General features: G+C 39.8%; 1 protein-coding gene across 1 annotated transcript; it reads left to right on the forward strand.

Annotated features, from left to right (window-relative positions):
- Positions 1–3,134: 3,134 nt before the first annotated feature.
- Positions 3,135–27,079, forward strand: LOC308281653 (uncharacterized protein). The gene is made up of 9 exons (XM_080721887.1): positions 3,135–3,294; positions 5,183–5,245; positions 6,198–6,260; positions 7,331–7,394; positions 19,485–19,591; positions 21,226–21,312; positions 21,424–21,557; positions 21,763–21,866; positions 24,613–27,079. The coding sequence occupies exons 1-9, from the start codon at positions 3,144–3,146 to the stop codon at positions 24,767–24,769; spliced, it is 930 nt and encodes a 309-aa protein (XP_080578013.1). The 5' UTR covers positions 3,135–3,143; the 3' UTR covers positions 24,770–27,079.
- The last annotated feature ends 783 nt before the right edge of the window (positions 27,080–27,862 follow it).

The raw sequence follows: 27,862 nt of genomic DNA on the forward strand, positions 1-27,862 counted from the left end.
CATGCATAGTATGTTTAGAGTATATAAATGGTATACCTCAAGTCTGAAAATAGTGCAGTTCAAATATAAACGTAGTATACAACAAGTATAAGAAACGTGCAATTCAAGTACAATGCAAGTAAAAGAGTAGTGTCCATTAAGTTCACGCACAGTATGGTTTGAGTATATAACTGGTATTCTTCAAGTATAAGAAAAGTGCAATTCAAGTACACTGCAAATAAAAGAGTAGTGTACATTAAGTTCACGCATAGTATGTTTGGAGTATATAAATGGTATACCTCAAGTCTGAAAATAGTGCAGTTCAAATATAAACGTAGTATACGTCAAGTATAAGAAACGTGCAATTCAAGTACAATGCAAGTAAAAGAGTAGTGTCCATTAAGTTCACGCATAGTATGTTTGTAGTATATAAATGGTATACCTCAAGTATGAAAATAGTGCAGTTCAAATATAAACGTAGTATACAACAAGTATAAGAAACATGCAATTCAAGTACAATGCAAGTAAAAGAGTAGTGTCCATTAAGTTCACGCACAGTATGGTTTGAGTATATAACTGGTATTCTTCAAGTATAAGAAAAGTGCAATTCAAGTACACTGCAAATAAAAGAGTAGTGTACATTAAGTTCACGCATAGTATGTTTGGAGTATATAAATGGTATACCTCAAGTCTGAAAATAGTGCAGTTCAAATATAAACGTAGTATACGTCAAGTATAAGAAACGTGCAATTCAAGTACAATGCAAGTAAAAGAGTAGTGTCCATTAAGTTCACGCACAGTATGGTTTGAGTATATAACTGGTATTCTTTAAGTATAAGAAAAGTGCAATTCAAGTACACTGCAGGTAAAAGAGTAGTGTCCAGTAAGTTCACGCACAGTATGTTTAGAGTATATAACCGGTATGGTGAAAGTTTAAAAGTAGTGCAGTTGAAGTATGACCATAGTATACTTCAATTATAAGAAAAGTGCAATTCAAGTACACTGCAAATACAAGAGTAGTGTACATTAAGTTCAAGCATAGTATGTTTGTAGTATATAAATGGTATACCTCAAGTATGAAAATAGTGCAGTTCAAATATAAACGTAGTATACGTCAAGTATAAGAAACGTGCAATTCAAGTACAATGCAAGTAAAAGAGTAGTGTCCATTAAGTTCACGCACAGTATGGTTTGAGTATATAACTGATATTCTTCAAGTATAAGAAAAGTGCAATTCAAGTACACTGCAGGTAAAAGAGTAGTGTCCATTAAGTTCACCCACAGTATGTTTAGAGTATATAACTGGTATGTTGCAAGTTTAAAAGTAGTGCAGTTGAAGTATGACCATAGTATACCTCACGTATAAGACAAGTGCAATTCAAGTACACTGCAAATACAAGAGTAGTGTACATTAAGTTCAAGCATAGTATGTTTGTAGTATATAAATGGTATACCTCAAGTATGAAAATAGTGCAGTTCAAATATAAACGTAGTATACGTCAAGTATAAGAAACGTGCAATTCAAGTACAATGCAAGTAAAAGAGTAGTGTCCATTAAGTTCACGCACAGTATGGTTTGAGTATATAACTGGTATTCTTCAAGTATAAGAAAAGTGCAATTCAAGTACACTGCAGGTAAAAGAGTAGTGTCCATTAAGTTCACGCACAGTATGTTTAGAGTATATAACTGGTATGTTGCAAGTTTAAAAGTAGTGCAGTTGAAGTATGACCATAGTATACCTCATGTATAAGAAAAGTGCAATTCAAGTTTAAAAGTAGTGAAATTCAAGTATAAATGTAGTATACGTCAAGTATAAGAAAAGTGCAATTTAAGTACCCTGTAAGTAAAAGAGTAGTGTACATTAAGTTCACACATAATATGTTTTGTGTATAAATGGTATACCTCTAGTATAATAAAAGTGCAATTCAATTACACTGCAAGTGTACATTAAGTTCACGCATAGTATGTTTGGAGTATATAATAGTGCATTTCAAGTACAATCGTAGTATACGTCATGCATAATTAAAGTGCAATTCAAGTACCCTGCAAGTAAAAGAGTAGTGTACATTACGTTCACACATAGTATGTTTTGTGAAAATACATGGTACACCTCAAGTATAAGAAAAGTGCAATTCAAGTACACTGCAAGTAAAAGAGTAGTGTCCATTAAGTTCACGCACAGTATGGTTTGTGTCTATAACTGGTATTCTTCAAGTATAAGAAAAGTGCAATTCAAGTACACAGCAGGTAAAAGAGTAGTATCCATTAAGTTCACGCACAGTATGTTTAGAGTATATAACCGGTATGGTGCAAGTTTAAAAGTAGTGCAGTTGAAGTATGACCATAGTATACCTCAAGTATAAGAAAAGTGCAATTCAAGTACACTGCAAATAAAAGAGTAGTGTACATTAAGTTCACGCATAGTATGTTTGTAGTATATACATTTTGTGTAAATAAATATGGTACCCCTCAAGTATAAGAAAAGTGCAATTCAAGTACACTGCAAGTAAAAGAGTAGTGTACATTAAGTTCACGCATAGTATGTTTGGAGTATATAAATGGTATACTTCATGTATGAAAATAGTGCAGTTCAAGTATAAATCTAGTATACCTCAAGCATAAGCACTACAGGTGCACAGTGTAGGGCAACTACCTCAAGCAGCCAGTGTGAGAAATATACAAGTATACACCCACAAGCCAGATACTGTATAAGAACACAGTACTATAGAATATAGGCTGCACTTGAAATGAAGGAAAGGTATACTTAAACTTTTGCTGTGTACTCGTCAGTATAAACTAAGTATACTTTTGTTAAGTATATTCCTGATAGTACATTTTAAGTAAACAGAAAAGTATACTTACCAAAGTATTAGTTTAGACAAAGTATACTTAGTTCATAACAAGTATACTCAGAGTATACGTAAGTATACTACTTTTTGGTAAGGGTCAGTACCACTTCCCCCCCTCTCCTTGTGACGCCCCTGGACATGGCGTTCAACCAGGTCAGAGAGAGTATAGCGGGATAATCCAACCAATCAGTGTAAACATACCGCCTTACCCCAGCGTCCAATCAGAACAAGACAGTCTTTGTAGCAACAACATATAAATGATTGAGCTGAATGACACACAACAGTCGAGAGTCATCAGTCTATAGTGTGTCAACATGAGGGCTGCTCCGGCTTTGCTCGTCGTGCTGTTGTGTGCGTGTGAGGTGGGGCTGGGGGGGGCTCAGCAGACCCCCACAGTGGCCGACGTGCAGAGGGAGGTCACGGTACTGAGAGGCATGGTCGTGGACCTGAGAGGAGACAACAGAGGTTGGTTTAACCCCTTTTTTGGACTGAATGAATATCTAATGATGTAAAAACATATCGTCGTTGTCGGGCCGAAACCTCGTATCTCCAAGTTTCAAATGTGTACGTTCTTTCGCAAAGTAAAGCCCTGCTTTATCGTACGAGGCCGTCGCGTCGCACAAAAGTAGTGAAAACTGCAGATCTACAAGCACACAACGCCTCGCGGTGCGAGGCGTTGTGTGCGTGTAGATCGGCTGTTTTCAATCATTTTTAAAATGATAAATGCAAAACGAACGGTTTTGGACATGGAGACATCAGAGGTTGGTTTAACCCCTTTTTGGACTGAATGCATTTCTAATGATGTAAAAAATATATATGTTTCTATATGCACATACGCCATTTTGTTCTACTTCCGGGTGTCTTGCGACTTCCTTCACAGGTGTTACTGATGATACTTATTAAGGCTCTGTTTGATTTATTGTACAGTGGTGCTTTCATTTCAAGGAGCCAAGAACCCCCATAACTCTGTACAAATGGAATCAACAAATGGAAGCAAATGTACCCTTGCAGGTCCATTTGCTTCCATTTGTACACTCTGAGTTACACACCTGTATGGGGACATTTGGAACCCACTCAAGGACACTTTGAGACCCACTGGTGTAGCAGAGTGTTTCACTTTCCAGTGAGCCAACATGCACAATATCAGCACCCTGACTCTGTTTGACCAGAATGGAACAGACCCTTCATTAGTATCATCGGTAACACCTGTGAAGGAAGTCGAAAGACACCCGGAATAGAACAAAATGGCGTATATGCATATACCCTATTAGATCAGTGTTTCTCAAATGGGGGTGCGTGTACCCCTAGGGGTACGCGGAGGTACTGCAGGGGGTACGCGAAAATGCCCCCCCAAAAAGACATTAAAAATCATACTGATATTATTATATATTATATTATTATTAATAGTATTAAAAACCATTGAATTAGGAAGGGGAAAACTGTTATGTTTAGTGATGACACATGGAGAAACTTGGTGAGCCTGATAGTTGCCACCTCAAATGAAATAGTACCAGGCACCTGGGATGTGCTTGATCTAAAAGGGCCTTTGGTGGATACGCTGCGACGCGTTGTGAGCTTGGAGGTCGTCATATAGCCTACCACACTGAACTAAACATAATTAATTCAATAATAGAGTGGTATAACGGCATGGATTTCTACACAGAAAGGGCAATTCTTTCAACATAAGATGCTGCATTCAAGTTAAGGCAACACGTTCTCACACCGAAAACGTCATATAACTACGCAATTCTCTTGAATGCTATACCTTCACTTCAGGTATAAGGCATGGAAAGAGGGCATTTGCATTTCTTTCACTACATTCATGGACTGGAAAGGGCACTTTTGTACAGATGGGTAAAAGGGCCGGGGCTCAAGCCCCCTTCGATGTCTATGTGTGCACGTGCCTGGTGCATACAGTATGCCCTCCATGCGGAAGGTGAGCGGTTCAAACCCTGCCTAAGCCGACGTCAGCAAGGGGGAGAAGACGACAGCCACCTGACGGCTTCCCCTTAGTAACAAGAAAATCTTGTGAAATAAAATGTCTTCAACCAATCATCAAGGACGATGATACACGAAAGAAGAAGTCACAGACAGACATTGCCAAATATCTCCATGGCCAAAATAGTGAGGTCAAATGTAATCTACGTGGCTGTATATATGTTGAGTCAACTATAGTTAGCTGGTGTGGACTGAATGATACATTTTTATTTTAGCGCAACTTACCTCAGAATTGGGCTGTGAATCACACGCTGGTGTCCTAGATCCACGGGCTGTCGTCTCCACTTTCTGCTTTTTCAAATGCATTAATTAATTAATTCGTTAATTCATTCATTCATTCATTTTCTCTCCTCAGTAATGAATGCCAAGTTGACATCCAGCCAGACACAAGTGGACAATCTGCAGAGAGACAACACAGGTTGGTTTAAAACTGTTTCTTTGTGATGTGATATCAATCAATCACTCAATCACTCAATCAATCAATCAATCAATCAATCAATCAATCAATCAATCAATCAATCAATCAATCAATCAATCAATCAATCACTCAATCATTCAATCAATCAAATGGTAAATGGTGCATTCATATAGCACTTTTATCCAAGGCGCTTTACATAGATTGTGCATTACATTCACCCATTCACGCATACATTCATACACCGGTGGCGGAGGAAACCAATGCAAGGCACCAACCTGCTCACCGGGAGCAATTAGGGGTTCAGAGTCTTGCTCAAGGACTCTCTTCGACATTAACATTAACTTCGACATTAACTCAGGGGGAGCCCGGATTCGAACTGGGAACCCTTCGGGAACCCTTCGTGCTCTAATAACGGTTTCTCTACCCCTGAGCTATGCCGACCCCAATCAATCAATCAATCAATTAATCAATCAATCAATCAATTACTTGCGCCAGCAGAGTGCGCACGTATTTTACACCACTAATTTGAAACTTTAGCTACTTTGCAGATATAAATTATAATATTACAAAACATACATTAACCACTTTAGCCCTATTTTATACCTATAGGCTATTTGAAAATACCGATCTACAAGCCCACAACGGGTCGCAGCGCACTGCGTGCGGTGTTTCTGTCACGTCGTCTGTCACGTCCTCTGTTTGATGTAGCGCTGCGAGGCGTTGTGAGCTTGCAGATCGGCTATTTTTAGCTAAAGTTCTCAGGATATGGTCACTAGGGTTCAAGTGGTTAATATAAAAAAGAAGAAGAAAAAAGTTTCTATCATTCAAAGATTTGGAGAACCCCCTGTAGTAACTCTGAGGACCCCCTAGGGGTCCCGGACCCCCTGTTGAAGACCCATGGTCTAGTTCATTCATTCATTCATTCATTCATTCATTCATTTTACCTCCTCAGCATTGAATGCCAAGTTGAATGCCAGCCAGCAGCAGGTGGACGACCTTCAGAGAGACAACACAGGTTGGTTGGTTTAAAACTGTTTTTCTGTGATATTCATTTATTGCCTGGTTAATAAACCAGACCGCACAACACCACCCCCTGGCGGTAGTGGCGGTGTAGTGTGGTCTGGAACCCATCGATTGAGATTCTATTTCCACCAGCCACCAGAAAGGGTTAGCCAATCAGGGCTGTAGGCGTGGGGCACGTGGTGGGTGGTGGCCAGGTTCAGAACCATTCAGCCAATCAGGCGAGTCTGTTTGTAAATAAACACATTCCCCCCTCCACTCTATTACAGACATCAAACAGGTCGTAGTCTTTGATGATTTCATTGATAAGAGAGATCACTAACAAGCTATTGAAACGTGTATGGCTCAATCAATTACCGCAGTTCACAACCCCTTTGAAGTTCAAAGGGAGCAACTCATTAACTGCCAAAAACGTGAATCCCTTAAAAATCCCGTTGTACCACCCTGCCACGCCCGTGAATCCCGTGAATTAAAAAAAAAAAAAAAAAAAAAAAAAAAAAAATTAAAAAATTTTTTTTTTCAAAAAAAATTTTTTGGACCCCAAAAACGTTAGTAGGCATGATAGCGATCGCGAAATTGCTTGTTTAACCCCCATACAACCCCCATACAACTCAGGTAGCAGACCTCCAAGCTCACAACAGTGTAAAACATAATGGCTGCTATCTCATGAATGCCTGAACGGATTTCCATTCGGATTTTTTTGTTTGAAAGCTGTGAGCAATGTGGACACACGTGGTGCATTATCTAGGCATGGGTGTGCATGATCCGTGCACTATGAATTACATGGAAGTCTATGGAGACGAATGGCAGTTAAAGAGTACGAAGGTATTGTTAAATGGCAGCATATGAGTTAAGAGCATGTCACCTTGACATTTTTTTAAATGAAATGAAAACTCATTGCTTGTGAGTCCAGACTAATATCTGACATGCAGTGAGGAATTAGTATTAACAACGCCAGGCTAATTCATTTATCCATCCATCCATCCATCCATCCATCCATCCATCCATTCATTCATTCATTCATTCATTCATTCATTCATTCATTCGTTCATTTTCTCTCCTCAGCAATGAATGCCAAGTTGAATGCCCTCCAGAATCAGGTGAACGCTCTCCAAACCAGACTGGACAGGTTGGTATTCTCTAGCACCTGTTTTTTTTTTTACAACAAGGGTTCATAGAAAAGAAAATATGATTGTTAAAATGTTTTAATTTACTGCTTTCTGTCGTTTTATTGATTTTAACTATTTTGATTTCAGTGGGTGGGGGCTGAGTACAAGAGGCTAAATGTGTATTTTTAGACACAATAGGCCCGATTCATCAAGCACTTTACGGCCAAATTACACCCATATTTTGATCTTACCGGCATTTAGGACAATTTCCAAGTTAGGGGTCAGATTCAGCAATGTTTTTTGTCAGGGGTTTAGAAGGGATTTAGAAGGTAAGACAGAAATATTGGCCAGATTTTAGTCACTTTATTTACACTATATTTACAACCAGATTGATGAATTGAGCACAATAAGCCCATTCCCAAGATGCACCGCAATCTTTCATGGGCAGATGTGACTTATGGGTGCTAGTGTTATGAATAGTAATAAAGAAATTGACAGCGTATTGTGTCTAAAAAGACATATTTAGACACTTGTACCCACTGAAATCAAAATAACTAAAATCGCTAAAACGATAGAAAGCAGTAAATGAAAACATTTTAACACCCATCTTTTCTTTTCTCTAATTACAATCTAAAATATGAACTCTTAAACTAATGTCCATAAGTATATCATGCACAGTACACATCTGCTGCTGTATACACCATCATATCTTATCTCAGGTAGCCTACTATGTTTAAATAGGCCTATGCAGATATATGGGTGGGTGACGTGACGTAACGTTTTCGCTGTCCTCGGTGTCAAACATGTATAAATAAAAAATATATTTGTCAAAAACCTTCTGAATATTGTGCAGGACATTAAGCTTTATGTGAACTTACTCAAGATTAAAACATTTCATTCCTCATTTCTTCAGAATCTTCAACCAAACATGGCAAAACTCATATGGTGTGACTGTCCTGACCTTGTTTCTCAAAGTGGGAACTTGAATAAAACTAAGAAAAAGAATTGCTAAAAATCATTTGAAAATGAATTTAGGCTAAAAAAAAATGTCTATTTTGAGCCTATATCTTTTCAAAGTCAAAGCATAATGTTTTCAGTCATTTCTGATCAAAAACATTTTGTCCCCCAACCCAAAATCATTTGGTGTGACACTAGTTTGGAAAAATTAAACAGGCAATTATTTGGACACCTATTGGCTAGAGAGGTCCTTCTTCTGTAAGGCTATTCAGCACTCCCAGCACAACTGCAAGACAGGTGTCTGAGGTGAGTTATGATTTTAACATTTTCATGAAATGCCATCTTGTTGAAACGTTGACAAACTCACCATTCTGGATGTCTTTTGGTGTGACACCTTTTCTTTAAAAAAAGCTTAAGTTATTTGAAGTTTTGGTCATATTTCCATGTAGATCTAGGCTGCTTTGTTATAGCTAGCATGCTGTTAGCATGCTAATGTGTACATAGTAGCCTCAAGGTAAACCTAAATGGAGAAAACAGTAATATGGTGTGACACTTAATCATATGGTGTGACATGTCTGCTTGTCACACCATATGACTTGACTGTCACACCATATGATTTATACTGTATTTAACTACAGATATAACAACAAATAACAAAGTTCCATGTTTCTTTTGTACATTTAAACATTTGTTTTAAACATTTTTACATAAAATGTAATTTAGCTTCATTCAGTGATACTTCAAATTCATCAGACAGAGCAGAAACCCCTTCACAGAAACCTTAACATATTGTTTCAATCTAAACAATATTTTCTCTTTGTCTTAAACTATACATTGCATTTTCTTTTGTCAGCTGGAAAATGACAAGTGCTGAGAGAACGAGAAAGTACAGGGAGAAACTAAACAATGACCCAGCAAGGAGAGAGGAGCCAAAGGGGCGAGACTGCATTTTCTACGAAGAGCAGGAGGTTGTCTGTGGCATAGCAGAACCGCAACAAGGCAGCCGGTTTGCTACCCTCACCAAATACGACTGGCTGATGTACAATACAGTCTAAATGTATAATCTAATCTGATCTAATACTTTTGTACTTTCACTCACTGGACTGGACAGTGGACAGTGTTAAGGTAGGACCCGAGACAAAACTAGCGAAAATAGCTGATCTACAAGCTCTCAACACGTTGTGCTGCGAGAGCTTGTAGATCAGCTATTTTCGGAGTTGCGCAACCCAGCACTCTTTAGCTAGTGGAGATGTGGTGTAATGTCATGATTCCTAATTACATTTGTTCAACACAAAATGCTGTGTTCAAGTTCAGGAGACTTCGGAAAAAAGCAATTTACCTGAATGCTGAGTTCTGTTTCCACTAATTGGTGTTAATAAAATGTTGCCTTCAATGCCTTGGCTCCAAGTGTGGCTATGCGCCTTATTGTCCCTTTAGGATCCTTCTGCTGTGGGCCGGCAGAAGACTTAGGTGTGCGTAGCATTCCTGTGCACATCCTCATCATCCATCTACTACTACAATTCTTTCTTATCCCATGTTAAAGCCCTACAATAATATCCTGTTCAGAAATATTAAGGCCATGTTATCCTGGGTAATTGTTTAATCAATCAGTAGTTCAGTTCAGTACTCACTAATAGGTAGGTTAAAACACAGTTTGCTTTGACACATGAAGATATGATCATACGGTGTGACACTAAATCATTTGGTGTGACATTCCAAATAGTGAGAAATCATACCTTTCTTAATGATTAAACCAAAAAAATGTTTATGGATTACATAGAGAATATTATCAGGAAGAGTCACAAATATTTGTGTAATTTTAGAGAAAGTTTTGACAGAATACATTTAAAATATGTTGTAAGATCATGAACATGGGCTTCACACAGAGTGTCGATTATGAAAAAAATATACAGATATAATTAATTTTCAAAAAACTATAGTGGATCACTGGTTAGTTATGATAAAGGACTTTGATAAAGTGAGTAACTTAAGAAAGATGTACTCCATTTTCATTTTATGAACAATTATTTTCATGTCACACCATATGACGATTTTAGGCACAAGTACAACAAACTGCTGAATAAAGTCTGATTCCAATAAAATATCTAAAAACAAAATGTATTTCCATAAGGTTGAGAGTGAGTAGAACAAAAGTAAATAACTTTTATGCCTGCAATTTAAAGTTTTTTTAAAAACACATTTTTTGGGGCGTCACGTCACTGACCCATATATATATATATTTTTCTTGTTTTCTTGTTTAACCTCCTTTACCACTTCTCCTCCTGTCATTGTATGCATGCAATTACTAAAATTGTTACTGTAGTGTGATAAAGCAATTGTGCTGCTGCTTTGTACTCTATGTTCTGTTCCGTCCGTGCGTGTGCACATGCATGAGCGTGCGTGTGTGTGAGCATTACGTGTACAGTAGCAACGTCAAGCAGGAAGCTGTGGTAGAAAAAAATCACTCCCACTGTAATTATGAGAAATGACAGAAGCTTCCATCCTCACCTCTGAGGAGACATTACACCACCGTCTATCTCTGTCAGGAGAGAGAGAGAGAGAGAGAGAGAGAGAGAGAGAGAGAGAGAGAGAGAGAGAGAGAGAGAGAGAGAGAGAGAGGGAGGGAAGAAGAGAAGCAATGTGAAGCTACGAGATAAGAGCAGGAGAAAAGAGAAAGGATAAGTGGTCATTGGTAATAATGGTCATTGTCATCATTCAGAGGCCTACCCTGGGGTGTGGAAGTCATGGGTTACAGCTGTCATAGGACAAATCTCCTAGTCGGTACAAAACCGTCTGGAGATGACGCGCTCTCTGCGAGAGTAATAAAGTCTTTTAGTTTACTGGGTGCAGGATTCAAGTCAGTAACAGGAAAAAAGGGAATATCCGCACTCTCTGGAGTAGTTTCTTGTAGATTTATTAAATCATTATTTCACAGCATCTCACCGAATAGACGGACCGGTTTCGGCCGTGTGGCCTTCCTCAGCGTCTCTAAACTGAACTTCCCTGGGCGGAAGTGACATATAAAGATGAGCTGCAATCAAGTGCAGCTGAGTCTCATCAGGAAATGACATCATGTGTTTACATTCTCTTTTTTTTTTAAAGTTTTTAAACAGTGAGTAGAAAATAGAAAACATTACATCATGCAGTTTCCGCAAAGAATCCAATAATTTCAAAAAAATAAATAAACAAATTACAAAAAGCAGTTCAGTAATAATTCCTCATTCAATCCCTTAGGAAACTCAGTATTGAGTGTATGGATCCAAAAAGCTTCCCTTTGGAGCAGCAACTGGTCTCTATCCCCACCTCTTTTTAAAGGGCTAACTGTCTCTATACCTTGAAATCTGAGAGTACAAATGTCATGTTTAGTAGTATTAAAATGCCTGGCTATCGGAGACTTTTCATCCTTGTTTCTGATGTTGCTTTTATGTTCTATAATTCTTGTTTTCAGCTCTCTTTTAGTTTTGCCAACGTAACAGAAACCACAAGGGCATTTCAATAGGTATACCACATATTTAGTCTTACAGGTTATTCTTCCTTTTACCTTGATTTTTTTTACCTGTATGTGGATGTGTTATCGTCTCTCCAGTAATCATAGCATTACAGTTAGTGCAACTTTTACAAGGGAAATTTCCTGAAGGTAAAGTAGATAAAAAGTGTTTAGGTTGTATAGAGATGTCATTGTTTATTAATTTGTCACTTAGATTCTTAGCCCTCCTATTTGCAAAAATAGGGGGAGTCGGAAAAGCAGGTCCTACCTCAGGATCGCTCGACAGAATATGCCAGTGTTTCTTGACTATTTGTCTAATAGGCTGAGTCATAGGAGAAAACGTGGTAGTCATGACTATGGGCTGTTTTTTCAAAACGAAAGGTTTGGGGACAAGGAGACCTGTTCTCTCTAAGGGATTAACTTTTGACTTGCTTGTAGTTAAAATGTGTTCATTAAACCCTCTTTCTCTGAACCTACTGCACATCTCCGTAGCCTGACTTTCAAATTCAAATTCAGTGTTACAGATTCTCTTCAGTCTTAACAATTGGCTATACGGTAACCCTCTTTTCAAACCAGCAGGGTGATAACTGGAAAAGTGTAGATAGTTATTACGGTCAGTTTTCTTCCTGTACACCGTAGTTTGGATACCTGTAGTCGATTTTTTAACACACACATCTAGGAAAGGCACAGTTTCTTGACTGGCTTCCAGAGTAAATTTTATAGAAGGTAACCTTGAATTAATATAAACCATGAACTCGTTCAGCATCTCAGCTGAACCATCAAACACAAAGAAAATGTCATCAATGTACCTACACCAGCCTTTTATATGGGCTCTATAAGGGTTATCTTTATACACATAATCTTCTTCAAATTTCCCCATGAAAAGATTTGCATAATTGGGAGAAAACGGACTTCCCATTGAAACACCTTGTTGTTGGAGATAAAACTCATTCTCAAATTTAAAATAATTCTTTGTAAGGACCACATTGGCCAGGTCAATAATAAAATCAGTAGGTGGAGACTGAGTCTCTCGTTTCTCCATGTAATATCTGAGGGCTTCTAAACCTTCTTGATGAGGCACATTTGTATAAAGGCTGGTAACGTCCATCGTACATATAAACTCTGCATCTGAAATAGTTCCAATAGATTCCAATTTATTTAAAAAGTCAGAAGTATCTTTTGTGTAGGAGGGTAACTTGATCACTGAATCTTTGATATGAAAATCAATATACTGAGAAATAGGTTCAGTCAATGATCCGATCCCTGCCACTATGGGGCGCCCTGGGACCGGTGGCACACAGCTCTTGTGTATTTTGGGCAAAGTATATAAAATGGGTCGCACTGGGTGTTCCTTTAGCATAAATTTGTATTCATCTTTAGATATAATTTGGTCAGATAAAGCTTTGTCTAGCATGGTCTTAATTTCTTGAGAGAAACGAATAGTGGGATCACAGGTTAACATCATATAATGCACCGTATTGCTCAATTGTCTGTTTATTTCCACAATATAAGACGCTCGGTCTTGCAAAACAATTGCACCCCCTTTGTCTGCTTTACGAATCACTATGGATTGATCATTAGAAAGATCTTTTAAGGCTAACGTCTCTTGAGATGACAAGTTAGAATGACAGTGATTGGTAGAGTCTAAAGGCGAGAGTAAAGAAAACACATCTTGGTCAACCAACCTACAGAAAGTATTGACAGAAGCGTTAAATACATGGGGAACAAATTTACTCTTGGGTTTAAATGTCTTAATCACATCTCTGGTCGGTTCTTCTGTTCTCCCCAGTTGAGGAGAGAGAGGTGGGTTAGTAGTAGTATTACCCTTGTTGAAAAATGCTTTCAGTTTCAAAGTTCTGAAGAATTTAAACCACATACAGGTAAAAAAATCAAGGTAAAAGGAAGAATAACCTGTAAGACTAAATATGTGGTATACCTATTGAAATGCCCTTGTGGTTTCTGTTACGTTGGCAAAACTAAAAGAGAGCTGAAAACAAGAATTATAGAACATAAAAGCAACATCAGAAACAAGGATGAAAAGTCTCCGATAGCCAGGCATTTTAATACTACTAAACATGACATTTGTACTCTCAGATTTCAAGGTATAGAGACAGTTAGCCCTTTAAAAAGAGGTGGGGATAGAGACCAGTTGCTGCTCCAAAGGGAAGCTTTTTGGATCCATACACTCAATACTGAGTTTCCTAAGGGATTGAATGAGGAATTATTACTGAACTGCTTTTTGTAATTTGTTTATTTATTTTTTTGAAATTATTGGATTCTTTGCGGAAACTGCATGATGTAATGTTTTCTATTTTCTACTCACTGTTTAAAAACTTTTAAAAAAAAGAGAATGTAAACACATGATGTCATTTCCTGATGAGACTCAGCTGCACTTGATTGCAGCTCATCTTTATATGTCACTTCCGCCCAGGGAAGTTCAGTTTAGAGACGCTGAGGAAGGCCACACGGCCGAAACCGGTCCGTCTATTCGGTGAGATGCTGTGAAATAATGATTTAATAAATCTACAAGAAACTACTCCAGAGAGTGCGGATATTCCCTTTTTTCCTGTTACTGACTTGAATCCTGCACCCAGTAAACTAAAAGACTTTATTACTCTCGCAGAGAGCGCGTCATCTCCAGACGGTTTTGTACCGACTAGGAGATTTGTCCTGAATTGTTTGGACGCTGCTCCTCACTTCTCACAGCATGTCGTTCGACGAAATAGCCAACGCCACGGAGGCTCGGGCCTCGACTTTCGCCTTTTCAGACTCTGACTCAGAGTCCATTCTGTTTCCGCAGGAATCCACAAGTCAGCTGTTCGACTCCGCCGAGTCGTTAGCCAAGCGACTGGAAGCACTGAAGAAGAAGGAGACACGATATACGCTGCATGGGTCCACCCTATCGCAATATTGGAGAACGAAACGAATCCCGCAAGGATTGCGGATGGATAAAGAGCCTACCCTGGGCCGAAACAGTAAGACTTTTTGCCAAAAATGGTGTGAAATTCTGAACAAGTGTTCGCTGGATCTGATGCTGTTAATTATTGAACACGTGAAGGAAGAAATGAAAACCATCCGTGTTGAAACCACACAGGTGGAAAAAGACATTAAAACCAAATTTGGTCAACAACAATTAAAAGAAATAGAACAACAGAATAACGCTTTAATTGACACTTATCACAAAGAGCTGCTGGAGATGAAACTGTATAAATATCGACGAGATACAGCAGACTATAAAGAAGATAAAGTGTACAAATGGCTATCCGGTGGAGAGGCTCGGAGACCATTCAGGAGACAACAAGGAGCACCCAACTTTCCTTCCAGCGGCACGACTTCAGAAGAATCAGGAACCGAGGGTGCATCCAGCCGACCTCGTTTTTTGGGTCCACGCTATCCAACCAGGTCCAGAACAAGAGACCAACGCGACGGGGAGGTAAGGGACGTACGCGGGTCAAGAAAGCCAACACAGAAGAAGACTTTTCCAACGTAATCAATTTGTCTAGTAGACAGTTGAACCCTAATGAATTGACAGTCCTTTCTAAAGGTTTATCATTCGTGCCGTCTAAAAAGGCGGATCCTTTCAATACTAAGGTGGAACTGTTTAAATTCTTCAGAACTTTGAAACTGAAAGCATTTTTCAACAAGGGTAATACTACTACTAACCCACCTCTCTCTCCTCAACTGGGGAGAACAGAAGAACCGACCAGAGATGTGATTAAGACATTTAAACCCAAGAGTAAATTTGTTCCCCATGTATTTAACGCTTCTGTCAATACTTTCTGTAGGTTGGTTGACCAAGATGTGTTTTCTTTACTCTCGCCTTTAGACTCTACCAATCACTGTCATTCTAACTTGTCATCTCAAGAGACGTTAGCCTTAAAAGATCTTTCTAATGATCAATCCATAGTGATTCGTAAAGCAGACAAAGGGGGTGCAATTGTTTTGCAAGACCGAGCGTCTTATATTGTGGAAATAAACAGACAATTGAGCAATACTGTGCATTATATGATGTTAACCTGTGATCCCACTATGCGTTTCTCTCAAGAAATTAAGACCATGCTAGACAAAGCTTTATCTGACCAAATTATATCTAAAGATGAATACAAATTTATGCTAAAGGAACACCCAGTGCGACCCATTTTATATACTTTGCCCAAAATACACAAGAGCTGTGTGCCACCGGTCCCAGGGCGCCCCATAGTGGCAGGGATCGGATCATTGACTGAACCTATTTCTCAGTATATTGATTTTCATATCAAAGATTCAGTGATCAAGTTACCCTCCTACACAAAAGATACTTCTGACTTTTTAAATAAATTGGAATCTATTGGAACTATTTCAGATGCAGAGTTTATATGTACGATGGACGTTACCAGCCTTTATACAAATGTGCCTCATCAAGAAGGTTTAGAAGCCCTCAGATATTACATGGAGAAACGAGAGACTCAGTCTCCACCTACTGATTTTATTATTGACCTGGCCAATGTGGTCCTTACAAAGAATTATTTTAAATTTGAGAATGAGTTTTATCTCCAACAACAAGGTGTTTCAATGGGAAGTCCGTTTTCTCCCAATTATGCAAATCTTTTCATGGGGAAATTTGAAGAAGATTATGTGTATAAAGATAACCCTTATAGAGCCCATATAAAAGGCTGGTGTAGGTACATTGATGACATTTTCTTTGTGTTTGATGGTTCAGCTGAGATGCTGAACGAGTTCATGGTTTATATTAATTCAAGGTTACCTTCTATAAAATTTACTCTGGAAGCCAGTCAAGAAACTGTGCCTTTCCTAGATGTGTGTGTTAAAAAATCGACTACAGGTATCCAAACTACGGTGTACAGGAAGAAAACTGACCGTAATAACTATCTACACTTTTCCAGTTATCACCCTGCTGGTTTGAAAAGAGGGTTACCGTATAGCCAATTGTTAAGACTGAAGAGAATCTGTAACACTGAATTTGAATTTGAAAGTCAGGCTACGGAGATGTGCAGTAGGTTCAGAGAAAGAGGGTTTAATGAACACATTTTAACTACAAGCAAGTCAAAAGTTAATCCCTTAGAGAGAACAGGTCTCCTTGTCCCCAAACCTTTCGTTTTGAAAAAACAGCCCATAGTCATGACTACCACGTTTTCTCCTATGACTCAGCCTATTAGACAAATAGTCAAGAAACACTGGCATATTCTGTCGAGCGATCCTGAGGTAGGACCTGCTTTTCCGACTCCCCCTATTTTTGCAAATAGGAGGGCTAAGAATCTAAGTGACAAATTAATAAACAATGACATCTCTATACAACCTAAACACTTTTTATCTACTTTACCTTCAGGAAATTTCCCTTGTAAAAGTTGCACTAACTGTAATGCTATGATTACTGGAGAGACGATAACACATCCACATACAGGTAAAAAAATCAAGGTAAAAGGAAGAATAACCTGTAAGACTAAATATGTGGTATACCTATTGAAATGCCCTTGCGGTTTCTGTTACGTTGGCAAAACTAAAAGAGAGCTGAAAACAAGAATTATAGAACATAAAAGCAACATCAGAAACAAGGATGAAAAGTCTCCGATAGCCAGGCATTTTAATACTACTAAACATGACATTTGTACTCTCAGATTTCAAGGTATAGAGACAGTTAGCCCTTTAAAAAGAGGTGGGGATAGAGACCAGTTGCTGCTCCAAAGGGAAGCTTTTTGGATCCATACACTCAATACTGAGTTTCCTAAGGGATTGAATGAGGAATTATTACTGAACTGCTTTTTGTAATTTGTTTATTTATTTTTTTGAAATTATTGGATTCTTTGCGGAAACTGCATGATGTAATGTTTTCTATTTTCTACTCACTGTTTAAAAACTTTTAAAAAAAAGAGAATGTAAACACATGATGTCATTTCCTGATGAGACTCAGCTGCACTTGATTGCAGCTCATCTTTATATGTCACTTCCGCCCAGGGAAGTTCAGTTTAGAGACGCTGAGGAAGGCCACACGGCCGAAACCGGTCCGTCTATTCGGTGAGATGCTGTGAAATAATGATTTAATAAATCTACAAGAAACTACTCCAGAGAGTGCGGATATTCCCTTTTTTCCTGTTACAGCTGTCATAACCAGAGGAAGGAAGCTGCCTTTATACTGAGCGATTTTTCACATGGAGCTATGAGCAGAAAGAGGTGAAAGTCCTCTACAGAAGCCCTGCTACCGGCGATTCCAATTTGCCGGATCATTTGGATGTTTCGTTCATGATATGCAGTATGTCGTTGTTGTCGGGTGGAAACCTTGTATGTCCAAAGCTGTTTGTTTTATCATTTTAAAAAACGATTTAAACTAGTGTGCGAGGCGTTGTGTGCTTGTAGATCGGCTGTTTTCACTTGTATGATGAAGCAGGGCGGGCTTTAAAAACATAGAAATCTGAATCTCAGAGATAAGAGGTTTCTGCCCGACAGTGACGCTATTTATGATTTGTTGGTAAGATACTGTATAGCCTCTGAACGTTACATTTGGAAGCAGTATGTCATATCAAAACCCTGTTTGACCCTCAATCATTGTCAGATGACTGTGACGCGGTCGTGTAATGCAGTCTATAGCATTGGGTCTCGCCTCCAGCACTAGTTGCAGTCCCGGTGGTAGTCCAAATCAATGTGGTGGATGGTGAGGTGGAAGAAGTATAGCCTATCGTTTTTTACATAAAAGTATCACAATGTAGAAATACTATGTTAAGGCACCCTTACACCGCACTTTTATTCTAACTACGGTACTGTATGAGGTTGGATTCTGCCGATGCAATTCAATTGGAATGGAGTGGTTTGCTGACATTTGCGAATTCCTTTAAGATCTCTATATATTAAAATTGGACGTCGCAAATCGTCACTGTCGGGCAGAAACCTTGTATCTCCAAGTTTCAGATTTTTTTTTTTATAAATTACTTCATCATTCATAAGTCTACAAAAGTAGTGAAAATAGCAGCTCTACAAGCACACAATGCCTTGCGATGCGAGGCGGTGTGTGCTTGTAGATCGGCTATTTTCACTATTTTAAATCGCCTTTAAAACAATTGCAAAGAAAAAGGAAGGTTTTGGACATATAAGGTTTCCACCCGACAAAAACAAAATGTAAAATCCAGAATTGCGAAGCACGCCATTGTTTTGATCAGTACCAAACTTGGCACAAACCCTGTTCACTGACATGACACTTGTCAGTGTACAGCACTAGCATACTACCATAAAACTACCATAGGTCAAACATTGGCCTTTCACGCTTAAAAAAACAGCTCTGTCCAGTTGTCAGTTGTTCAGTCGGTGGGGGTTTGGGTAATACCAGGATATGAATTTGGCCACGGACCCCCATCTCAAAATATTTTGTTCCAGGGACTCCCCAGAAGCAAAATTTGAGTTACAAATGTTCACTTAAAAAAATACAAACACATTTTCACAACTTTTCAAAAATGGCAGATCTACAAGCTTGCAGCGCGGCACTCGGTGCCGCGCTGAGCTTGTACATCTGCTATTTTTCAATATCTAAAGTAATTACCCCCTCCACCTTGGGCCCTAGTAACTCAGTCCCACTGAGACACCCCTGAGTGTTGACAGTCTAATGGAAAGACAGAACTAAATAAGAGAATGGAAGCCTTACTAATGTGCCGATGTTTCTGTTTTGTTTTGTGAAATGCAGTCAGGTGAAACAGACCTGTCAGCCTGATATGTGTAATCTGCTGACGAAGATCGGAGCCTTGGAAGCAAGTCTGAATGAGGCAAAGCGGCAGTTGGCCATTTTACAGGGTGGGAGAGGTTAATTCAACATATATATAATGTTACTATACCACTACTATAGTATTGAAGTTTGACTACTTCTGTGACTACTGCTGTTACTATTGTTTTCTGCCTTATGTGTTGTTATACACTTATACAGAAGTGCTAATTTGTTCAGCAAATTTTGATTTAGTCTTAGACTTAGTCTTTTGAATAACACACCATTTAGTCTTAGTCCTGTCTTAGTCTTCTGAACTTGTTTTAATCTAGTCTAGTCTTAGTCGACTAAATATCAAAATATCTTAGTCTTAGTCTTTTGGTCTTCGTCTTTTGGGCTAAATGTAACCACATAACTCTGAACAAGTCATTGTCTTCTACTGCCTATTACTTGGTCAAAATAAACCATACATAAAAGATGTATGTGGCTTTAATTTCATTGCAGTTATATCAATGTTATTTGACTTAGATTTAGTCTTAGTCTTAGTCTTTTGAATAACACAAATAATAGTCTTATGCCACATTCACATACAGAGAAGCCAAGCTAATGGTTGGCTTGGTAATTCAATGTAATCTCAATGCAAACCAGCTTTAAAAATGTCCAAGCTGGAAAAAAAGCTTGGACATTTTAAAAGCTTGGACATTTTTAAAGCTGGTTTGCATAGAGATTACATTGAATTACCAAGACAACCATCAGCTCGGCTTCTCTCAGTGTGAATGCAGCATTCTTCTGAAATTGTTTTCGTCTAGTCTAGTAGTCTTATCGACAAAATATCGAAATCTTTTAGTCTTTTAGTCTTTTAAAATGAACACTGTTATACAGTGTTTTGTCTTAATTATTATTAGGCTATGTTACTGTATGTTGATGTGGCTATTTGCTGAAGGCTTCTTATTAAAATCTCCACCAGGCATAGTGATAAAAGCTTCTTGATTGTTGTTTCTAACATGTTTGTGAACATGCATAAGCAGTTACAGCAGTTACATTTTTTTATGTGACTGCACTTCAGTACAAAAGAGAAGTTACTGAAAATGATTGCCTCGTAGGTCAAATACATACACTGTTTGTTTAGAAATGGTCAAATATACTGTGTGTGTTTTGTAGCATTTCTAAATGGAAATCATTAACCAAAACCTAGTAATTCCAGTCACATTTCACTTTCACAGTGTCAGTGGGGCTAAACCTTTGTTTACCTTGCTGTCTGGGGCAATATGGAGGATTCAAAGGACAGACATGTTGATACACGCACACACGCACGCACGCGCGCACACACACACACACACACACACACACACACACACACACACACACACACACACACACACACACACACACACACACACACTCACACTCTCACACACACACACACACACAGTTGTGGGTGAAAACGTTTGTGTTTGTCTGTGTTGAAGGGTCCAGTGTTCCCTGCATACTTCAGTCCAGCTGAGGATGCCTCTTTAGTCTTGGCCAGGAGATTACTTCATATCAATAACACGATTATATCAAACTTTTACTTACATACGATTTATGAAATATTATCTAAACGAGAACATTTGGGGATGTGGGGGCAATTGTGTGGGGGTGTGTGTATGCGTGACCTCAAAGCCAAAATAAATATAATGTAAATTAATGTTTTATCTTCCATTTTGGAAATATTATTTCCATGCAGTCCCGAAACCGACAGTAAAGCCACCGCCGACGGTAAAGCCGCCGCCGACTGCACAAGAGCTAGCAGAACAGAAGAGGAGGAAGTGTGGTCAGTGAAACACTACTGGTTTTATTCATTGTCATATCATGCATTTATTCATTTGGAGCGAATAAAAAATGAAAACAGTTGCTCACAACGTATTATTTTGGTTGTTGATAGAAACGGACGGCTTTAGACTTGATGGCAATCATTGTTATTACCTCTCTACTGCGAGGATGACCTGGGACCAGAGCAGAGCATACTGTCTGACCAGGCGGTCAGACCTGATCGTCGTAAACAGCCAAGAAAAACAGGTGTGTGTGCGTGCGCGCGCGCGTGCGTGCGCGCGTGCGTGAGTGCGTGCGTGCGTGTGCATGTGTATGTGTGTATGTGTATGTGCGTGCGCGTGTGTGCGTGCAGTGGTGGAAAAAGTACTCAAATGTTACAGGTGTGTGTGTGTGTGTGTGCGTGCGTGCGTGTGTGTGTGCGGAGAAGCTAACAAGCCCCATTTCTGTCCAGAACCTTGTTGAGCGCATCAACTGGAGGGTGTGGCTGGGTTTGACTGACAGAGCGGTAGAAGGATTCTTCCAGTGGGTGGATGGAACACCCCTGATCTACCCCACGTAAGACTGCACCTTCACTTTACCTTCCTTCTTCTCTTGTTCATTCCCAGGAAGCACGTCAGGACCTGGACCAATCAGTGACGTCTCGATTGGGGCCAGATCAAAGCCCATATGGCAGGGTTCCCCAATTAGTTTTCCCCAAGGGCCGAATCATGTCTAGGGTACCAAGCCGAGGGCCACAACATTGCAGGGGACGACGGTGGCGTTCCCGCTACTCCAGCAACAGTTCAGATATCGTTGTTGTCGGGTGAAAAATCTTTTTTGTCCAAAACCGTTCGTTTTGCATTTATCATTTTAAAAATGATTTAAACTAGTGAAAACAGCGGATCTACAAGCACACAACGCCTCGCACCACGAGGCGTTGATCAGCTGTTTTCACTACTTTTGTGAGACGGCCTTGAATGATGGAGCAGGGCTTTACTTTGCGAAAGAACGTACACATTTGGAGATACGAGGTTTCCACCTGACAACGACGATATACTAGTGTTGTTGCTGCTCTTATACCACCATTATTACTGGGGTTGGTGGGGGACTGACAGTAGCCCCCTGCGGGCCGCAAATGGCCCGCGGGTCGCCTATTGGGGAACCCTGCCATATGGGGATGATCTTGGCGTCATTACCACGACGTCATATGGACTTTTTTGTTTGACAGGATTATTGTCTTTGTTTGTAATGTTAGTTGAAATATGAGCATATACGGTTATATTCTGGGACATATCTAACTAGTTATGATATTTATCTGGCCTAGAATATCACCAAATCACTAAAAACTGAAATATTGAGAGTGAAAGACATCCATGTAAAGGTATAGTGATTGTTTGTACAAACAACTGGTATTTCCGGTTAGAATGTCTACGGACGTTGTCACAACTAGAAACCTCTGGCACCTTTGTCGAGGTGCCAACTTGCACCAATTTAGTCATTTCAATGGCATGTGCCGTTGGTGCCGTGGGTCATAAGGCTATGGGTGCCGTGGCTAGGGACGGGACCATATGAATATGTCATGTCACGATTATTGTGACAAAAGAAATTGCGATTTATGATATCATCGCGATAATCTAAACATCCATTATCCTGGAACATTTGCCAAAAAATTGATGATCTACAAGCTCACAACGTGTCGCAAACGCAACGCATTGTGAGCTTGTAGATCAGCTATTTTTTTTTTTTGGCAAACAGATTTGGTAGAGAGTGAAAAAAGTATGTTATTTACTGGTCGGTTTAAGACTGGTACCATATGCAGCTCGGCAAATAAAAGCTGAATTGATCCCAGTGCATGACAAAGGACAATTTCCCGATATATATACGATTATTGTGAGTGTTTCTTTTTTTGTATCACGATAAACGATAATAACGATTAATGTCCCATCCCTCATCTATCTATATAGTCATCGCCTTTCACGTTACTTTCTCCCCATATAAGGCTATGGGGCCAGCCAATGATACATACCCACACAGTACATACCCACATGCCCACAAACAGCTGGCATCACCCTACTTGCGCACACTGCCGGCGCAAGTAATAAAATGTCCAGAACATTAGCTATTGTAGATTACTGCACGGCTCGTTTGAACGCTTGATTCTGATTGGTCAGTCGCTGAAATCAGAGGTCTGATATTTATGGATAACATACTGCTCTATAACAGGCCGATGTCTAATCAAAGGCTCAGAACACCTGACCTGAGGCTGCACTCTGTGAATCTTGTGCCGTATCCAACATGTCAGCCATGTAAACAAACACACAGCGACATTTAAAACTAAACGTTGCTCTCAAGAATGTTTTTGAAAACATTTGAAGCGAGAAATAGACAATGCACTAACCAAATATGGATTCAATTTGATCAACACTTCCTTTTTTTGCGTCATGGCGACGTTGCGCTCTGTGGACGGCCAGTGCAAGGAAATATATATATATATATATATATATATATATATATATATTTACTTGGGTCAATGTATTAATTTATTTAGTAACCGTGCAATAAGCGGGATAACATATTGCTCAGTGGTCTTTATAGTGATAGGAGCCTGACAGGTTGATATGCCACCAGGGACGTGCTGGCCATTGGGAAAAGCGGGACAACTCCCGAACGGCCGGTTCATTCCCGGCCTGTCCAGGCCGGCCATTAGGACAAAAATTTAAATAAAATGTCGGCCTTTGTTCCATTTTGGGGGCTGGGTGGTAGTAAATCGTCACTGTCGGGCAGAAACCTTGTATCTCCAAGTTTCAAATATGTAAGTTTTTTCGTAAAGCAAAGCCCCGCTTCATCATACAAGGCCGTCGCACAAAAGTAGTGAAAACAGCAGATCTACAAGCACACAACGCCTCACGGTGCGAGGCGTTGTGTGCTTGTAGATCGGCTGTTTTCACTAGTTTAAATCATTTTCAAAATGATAAATACAAAACAAACGGTTTTGGACATACAAGGTTTCCACCTGACAACGATGAAATATAACTCATGTAATTGGCCCACTGGCTTGTCACTTTGTCACAAATCTTTGAGTAGCAGCAGCGCTATAGAGAGAGATCTCCCTCTATAGCGCGCAATGAGGGCCTCTACAACTCTTTTTCCCGGGCTGGATCAGGGGCCCAGCACGTCCCTGTATGCCACCGACGCGGAGGTGGCATATCAACCTGTCGGGCTCCTATCACTATAACGACCACTGAGCGATATGTTCTCCCTTACTTATAGTAGTAGTATAGTTCTGTCTTATATAATGAATCAAATGTTGTTACTTCTCCAGGTACTGGACCCCAGGCCAGCCAGATAAACTACTTGGAGATGCAGACTGTGTTGTTTTTCTTAATTCGGCTAACCAGCATGGCTTTGAGGCCAGAGGATGGCACGACGCAGATTGTCAGCGTCCTCTTAACGCTTTCATCTGTGAAAGAAAAATCTAGTAGTGCATGGGTCTACAACAGGGGGTCCCGGACCCCTAGGGCAGGGGTTCCCAAACTTTTTTGACTCAGGGCACCCCATAAATATTTTTTTTTTAATCCGAGGCACCCCTACATTATAATTTTCACTCCCAGCACCTTATATTTATAGCATATCGTCGTTGTCGGGTGGAAACCTTGTATGTCCAAAACCGTTTGTTTTGTATTTATCATCTATAAAATGTACAAAACTAGTGAAAACAGCAGATCTACAAGCACACAATCGCGAGGCGTTGTGTGCTTGTAGATCGGCTGTTTTCACTAGTTTTGTGCGACAGTCTTGTATGACGAAGCAGGGCTTTGCTTTGACAAAAGATGTACACATTTGAAACTTGGAGATACAAGGTTTCTGCCCGCCAGTGACGATATTTTAGTGATTATGTTGCGAGGAAAACGTTGTCATAATAGCCATTTTGGTTAGAACTGACTGAAAATAACTTTGTACTTCAAGTTTAAAATGATACTAAATATTATCAAATTATCTTGCGGCACCCCTTGACTGCCGTCGCGGCACCCCAGGGTGCCCCGTCACCCACTTTGAAAACCACTGCCCTAGGGAGTCTCTAAATTTACTGAATTTCCCCCTTGGGATAATAAAGGTATCTATCTATCTATCTAAATCTAAAAGTGTGATAGGAACAGTTTTTCAGTATTAAAGGATAATTTTTGGGGGAAATGACGTTCTTACCTTTTAAAAGTATCTTTTTAAAAGCTTCCAGGATGTTCCAGCATGCAGTCGTTTGTTCCAAAGAAGCAATATATCCATTTTTGTTCGAGCCGTCCTACCCAAACAGGGCTTAAAACGGGAACTACTGGATCAATTGTTAATCTGATTTTTTTTTTTCCCACTTGCATTGGAGATGAGGGAGGGAGGGATTTCAACTGAGTTCAGAGTTCAGCATTTTAACAACAACAATGGCGCGCCCCTGGAGAGGTAATAGCTTGTATGTATTGCTAACTGTGTTGGCGACTGATGTGTAGCGAGAAAATGTACTTTGAAGCGAGATTTTATTTTTTATTTTTTAAACAAAAATGGATATATTGCTTCTTTGGAACAAATAACTGCTGGAACATCCCGGGAGCTTCTGAAAGGATACTGTTATAAGGTCAAATTCTCCTTTAAGCACTTGAACCCTAGCATCACTATTCTGCGGGGACCGTAGAAATTGCCGAGTGTTTGTTCAGTAACTGGGGTCTCCAAATCTATCCATGTATCCATCCATCAATAATTTCAGCTGTGTTTTCTGTGTTTCTGTTCACTTATTTGCATATTTCCGGGTGTTCTTGCCTATTTTTAAAAGCATGTTGAGCTATTAGAACAAATGGAGTCAAAATAATCAGGTTCTTACATGTTAAATATTGATTGCCAATAATCAGCGGTGGAAAAAGCACACACGCACACACGCGCGCACACACACTAGCCTATTACATTGTATCTCCTGGCGTTGTATGCATGTAATTACTACGATTGTTGTGGGTCATAATCAGGGACGTGCTGGCCATTGGGAAAAGCGGGACAACTCCCGAACGTCCGGTTCATTCCCGGCCGGTCCAGGCCGGCCAACAAATTAAATCGTCACTGTCGGGCAGAAACCTCGTATCTCCAAGTTTCAAATGTGTACATTTTTTCGCAAAGTAAAGCCCTGCTTCATCATACAAGGCCGTCGCACAAAAGTAGTGAAAACAGTAGATCTACAAGCACACAGCGCCTCGCGGTGCGAGACGTTGTGTGCTTGTAGATCGGCTGTTTTCACTAGTTTAATTAATTTTTAAAATGATAAATACAAAACAAACGGTTTTGGACATACACGGTTTCCGAAATATAACTCATGTAATTGGCCCACTGGCTTGTCACTTTGTCACAAATCTTTGAGTAGCAGCAGCGCTATAGAGAGCGATATCTCTCTCTATAGCGCGCAATGAGGGCCTCTCCAACTCTTTTTCCCGGGCTGAATCAGGGGCCCAGCACGTCCCTGGGTCATATAGTGTGATAAAGCAATCTTGCTGCTGCTTTGTCCTCCATGTTCTGTCCCTGTCTGTGCGTGAGCTTGAGCCTGACCTTTCTACAGTAAATACCTTTTATGTTTGTATGATATTTTCTGCATAGTACTGTGTTTTATTTGTCTGTCATTCAATATGTTAAATGATTAATAAAAAAGGACCCCAATTGAAACAAGCCAAAGGCTTTCTTGTGGTGTTAATCATTTTAGTTGCATGTACCAGTGAACTGTACCTTTTCCTATGCAAACCTCTAATAAAGTACTCTTCAATCAATCGATGAATCAATGTGTGTGTGTGTGTGTGTGTGTGTGTGTGTGTGTGTGTGTGTGTGTGTGTGCGTGCGTGCGTGCGTGCGTGCGTGCGTGCGTGCGTGCGTGCGTGCGTGCGTGCGTGCGTGTGTGTGTGCATGCAGCAACGTCAAGCAGGAAGCTGTGGGGAAACAAAATGAGAAATGCTTCCATCCTCACCACTGAGGAGAAATTACACAACCGTCTGTCTCTGTCAGGAGAGAGACAGAGAGAGGCTACGAGATAAGAGCAGGAGAAAAGAGAAAGGATAAGTGGTCATTGGTAATAATGGTCGTTGTCATCATTCAGAGGCCTACCCTGGGGTGTGGAAGTCATGGGTTACAGCTCTCACGACCAGAGGAAGGAAGCTGCCTTTGTATGACATATACCGAGCGACTTTTCACATTCATGGCGCTATGAGCAGAAAGAGGTGAGAGTCCTCTACAGCAGGGGTTTTCAAAGTGGGTGACGGGGCACCCTGGGGTGCCACGATGGCAGTCCAGGGGTGCCGCGAGATAATTTGATAATATTTGGAATTTATTTGGACTCTTGAATTTTTTTTTAGTATCCTTTTAAACTTGAAGTACAAAGTTATTTTCAGTCAGTTCTAACCAAAATGGCTATTATCTCAACGTTCTCCTCGCAACATAATCACTAAAATATCGTTACTGTCGGGCAGAAAGCTCGTATCTCCAAGTTTCAAATGTGTACGTCTTTTGGTAAAGCAAAGCCCTGCTTCATCATACAAGACTGTCGCACAAAACTAGTG

The sequence above is a fragment of the Nannobrachium achirus genome, assembly GCF_963921795.1.
Source record: "Nannobrachium achirus genome assembly, chromosome: 3".
NCBI lineage: Eukaryota > Metazoa > Chordata > Actinopteri > Myctophiformes > Myctophidae > Nannobrachium > Nannobrachium achirus.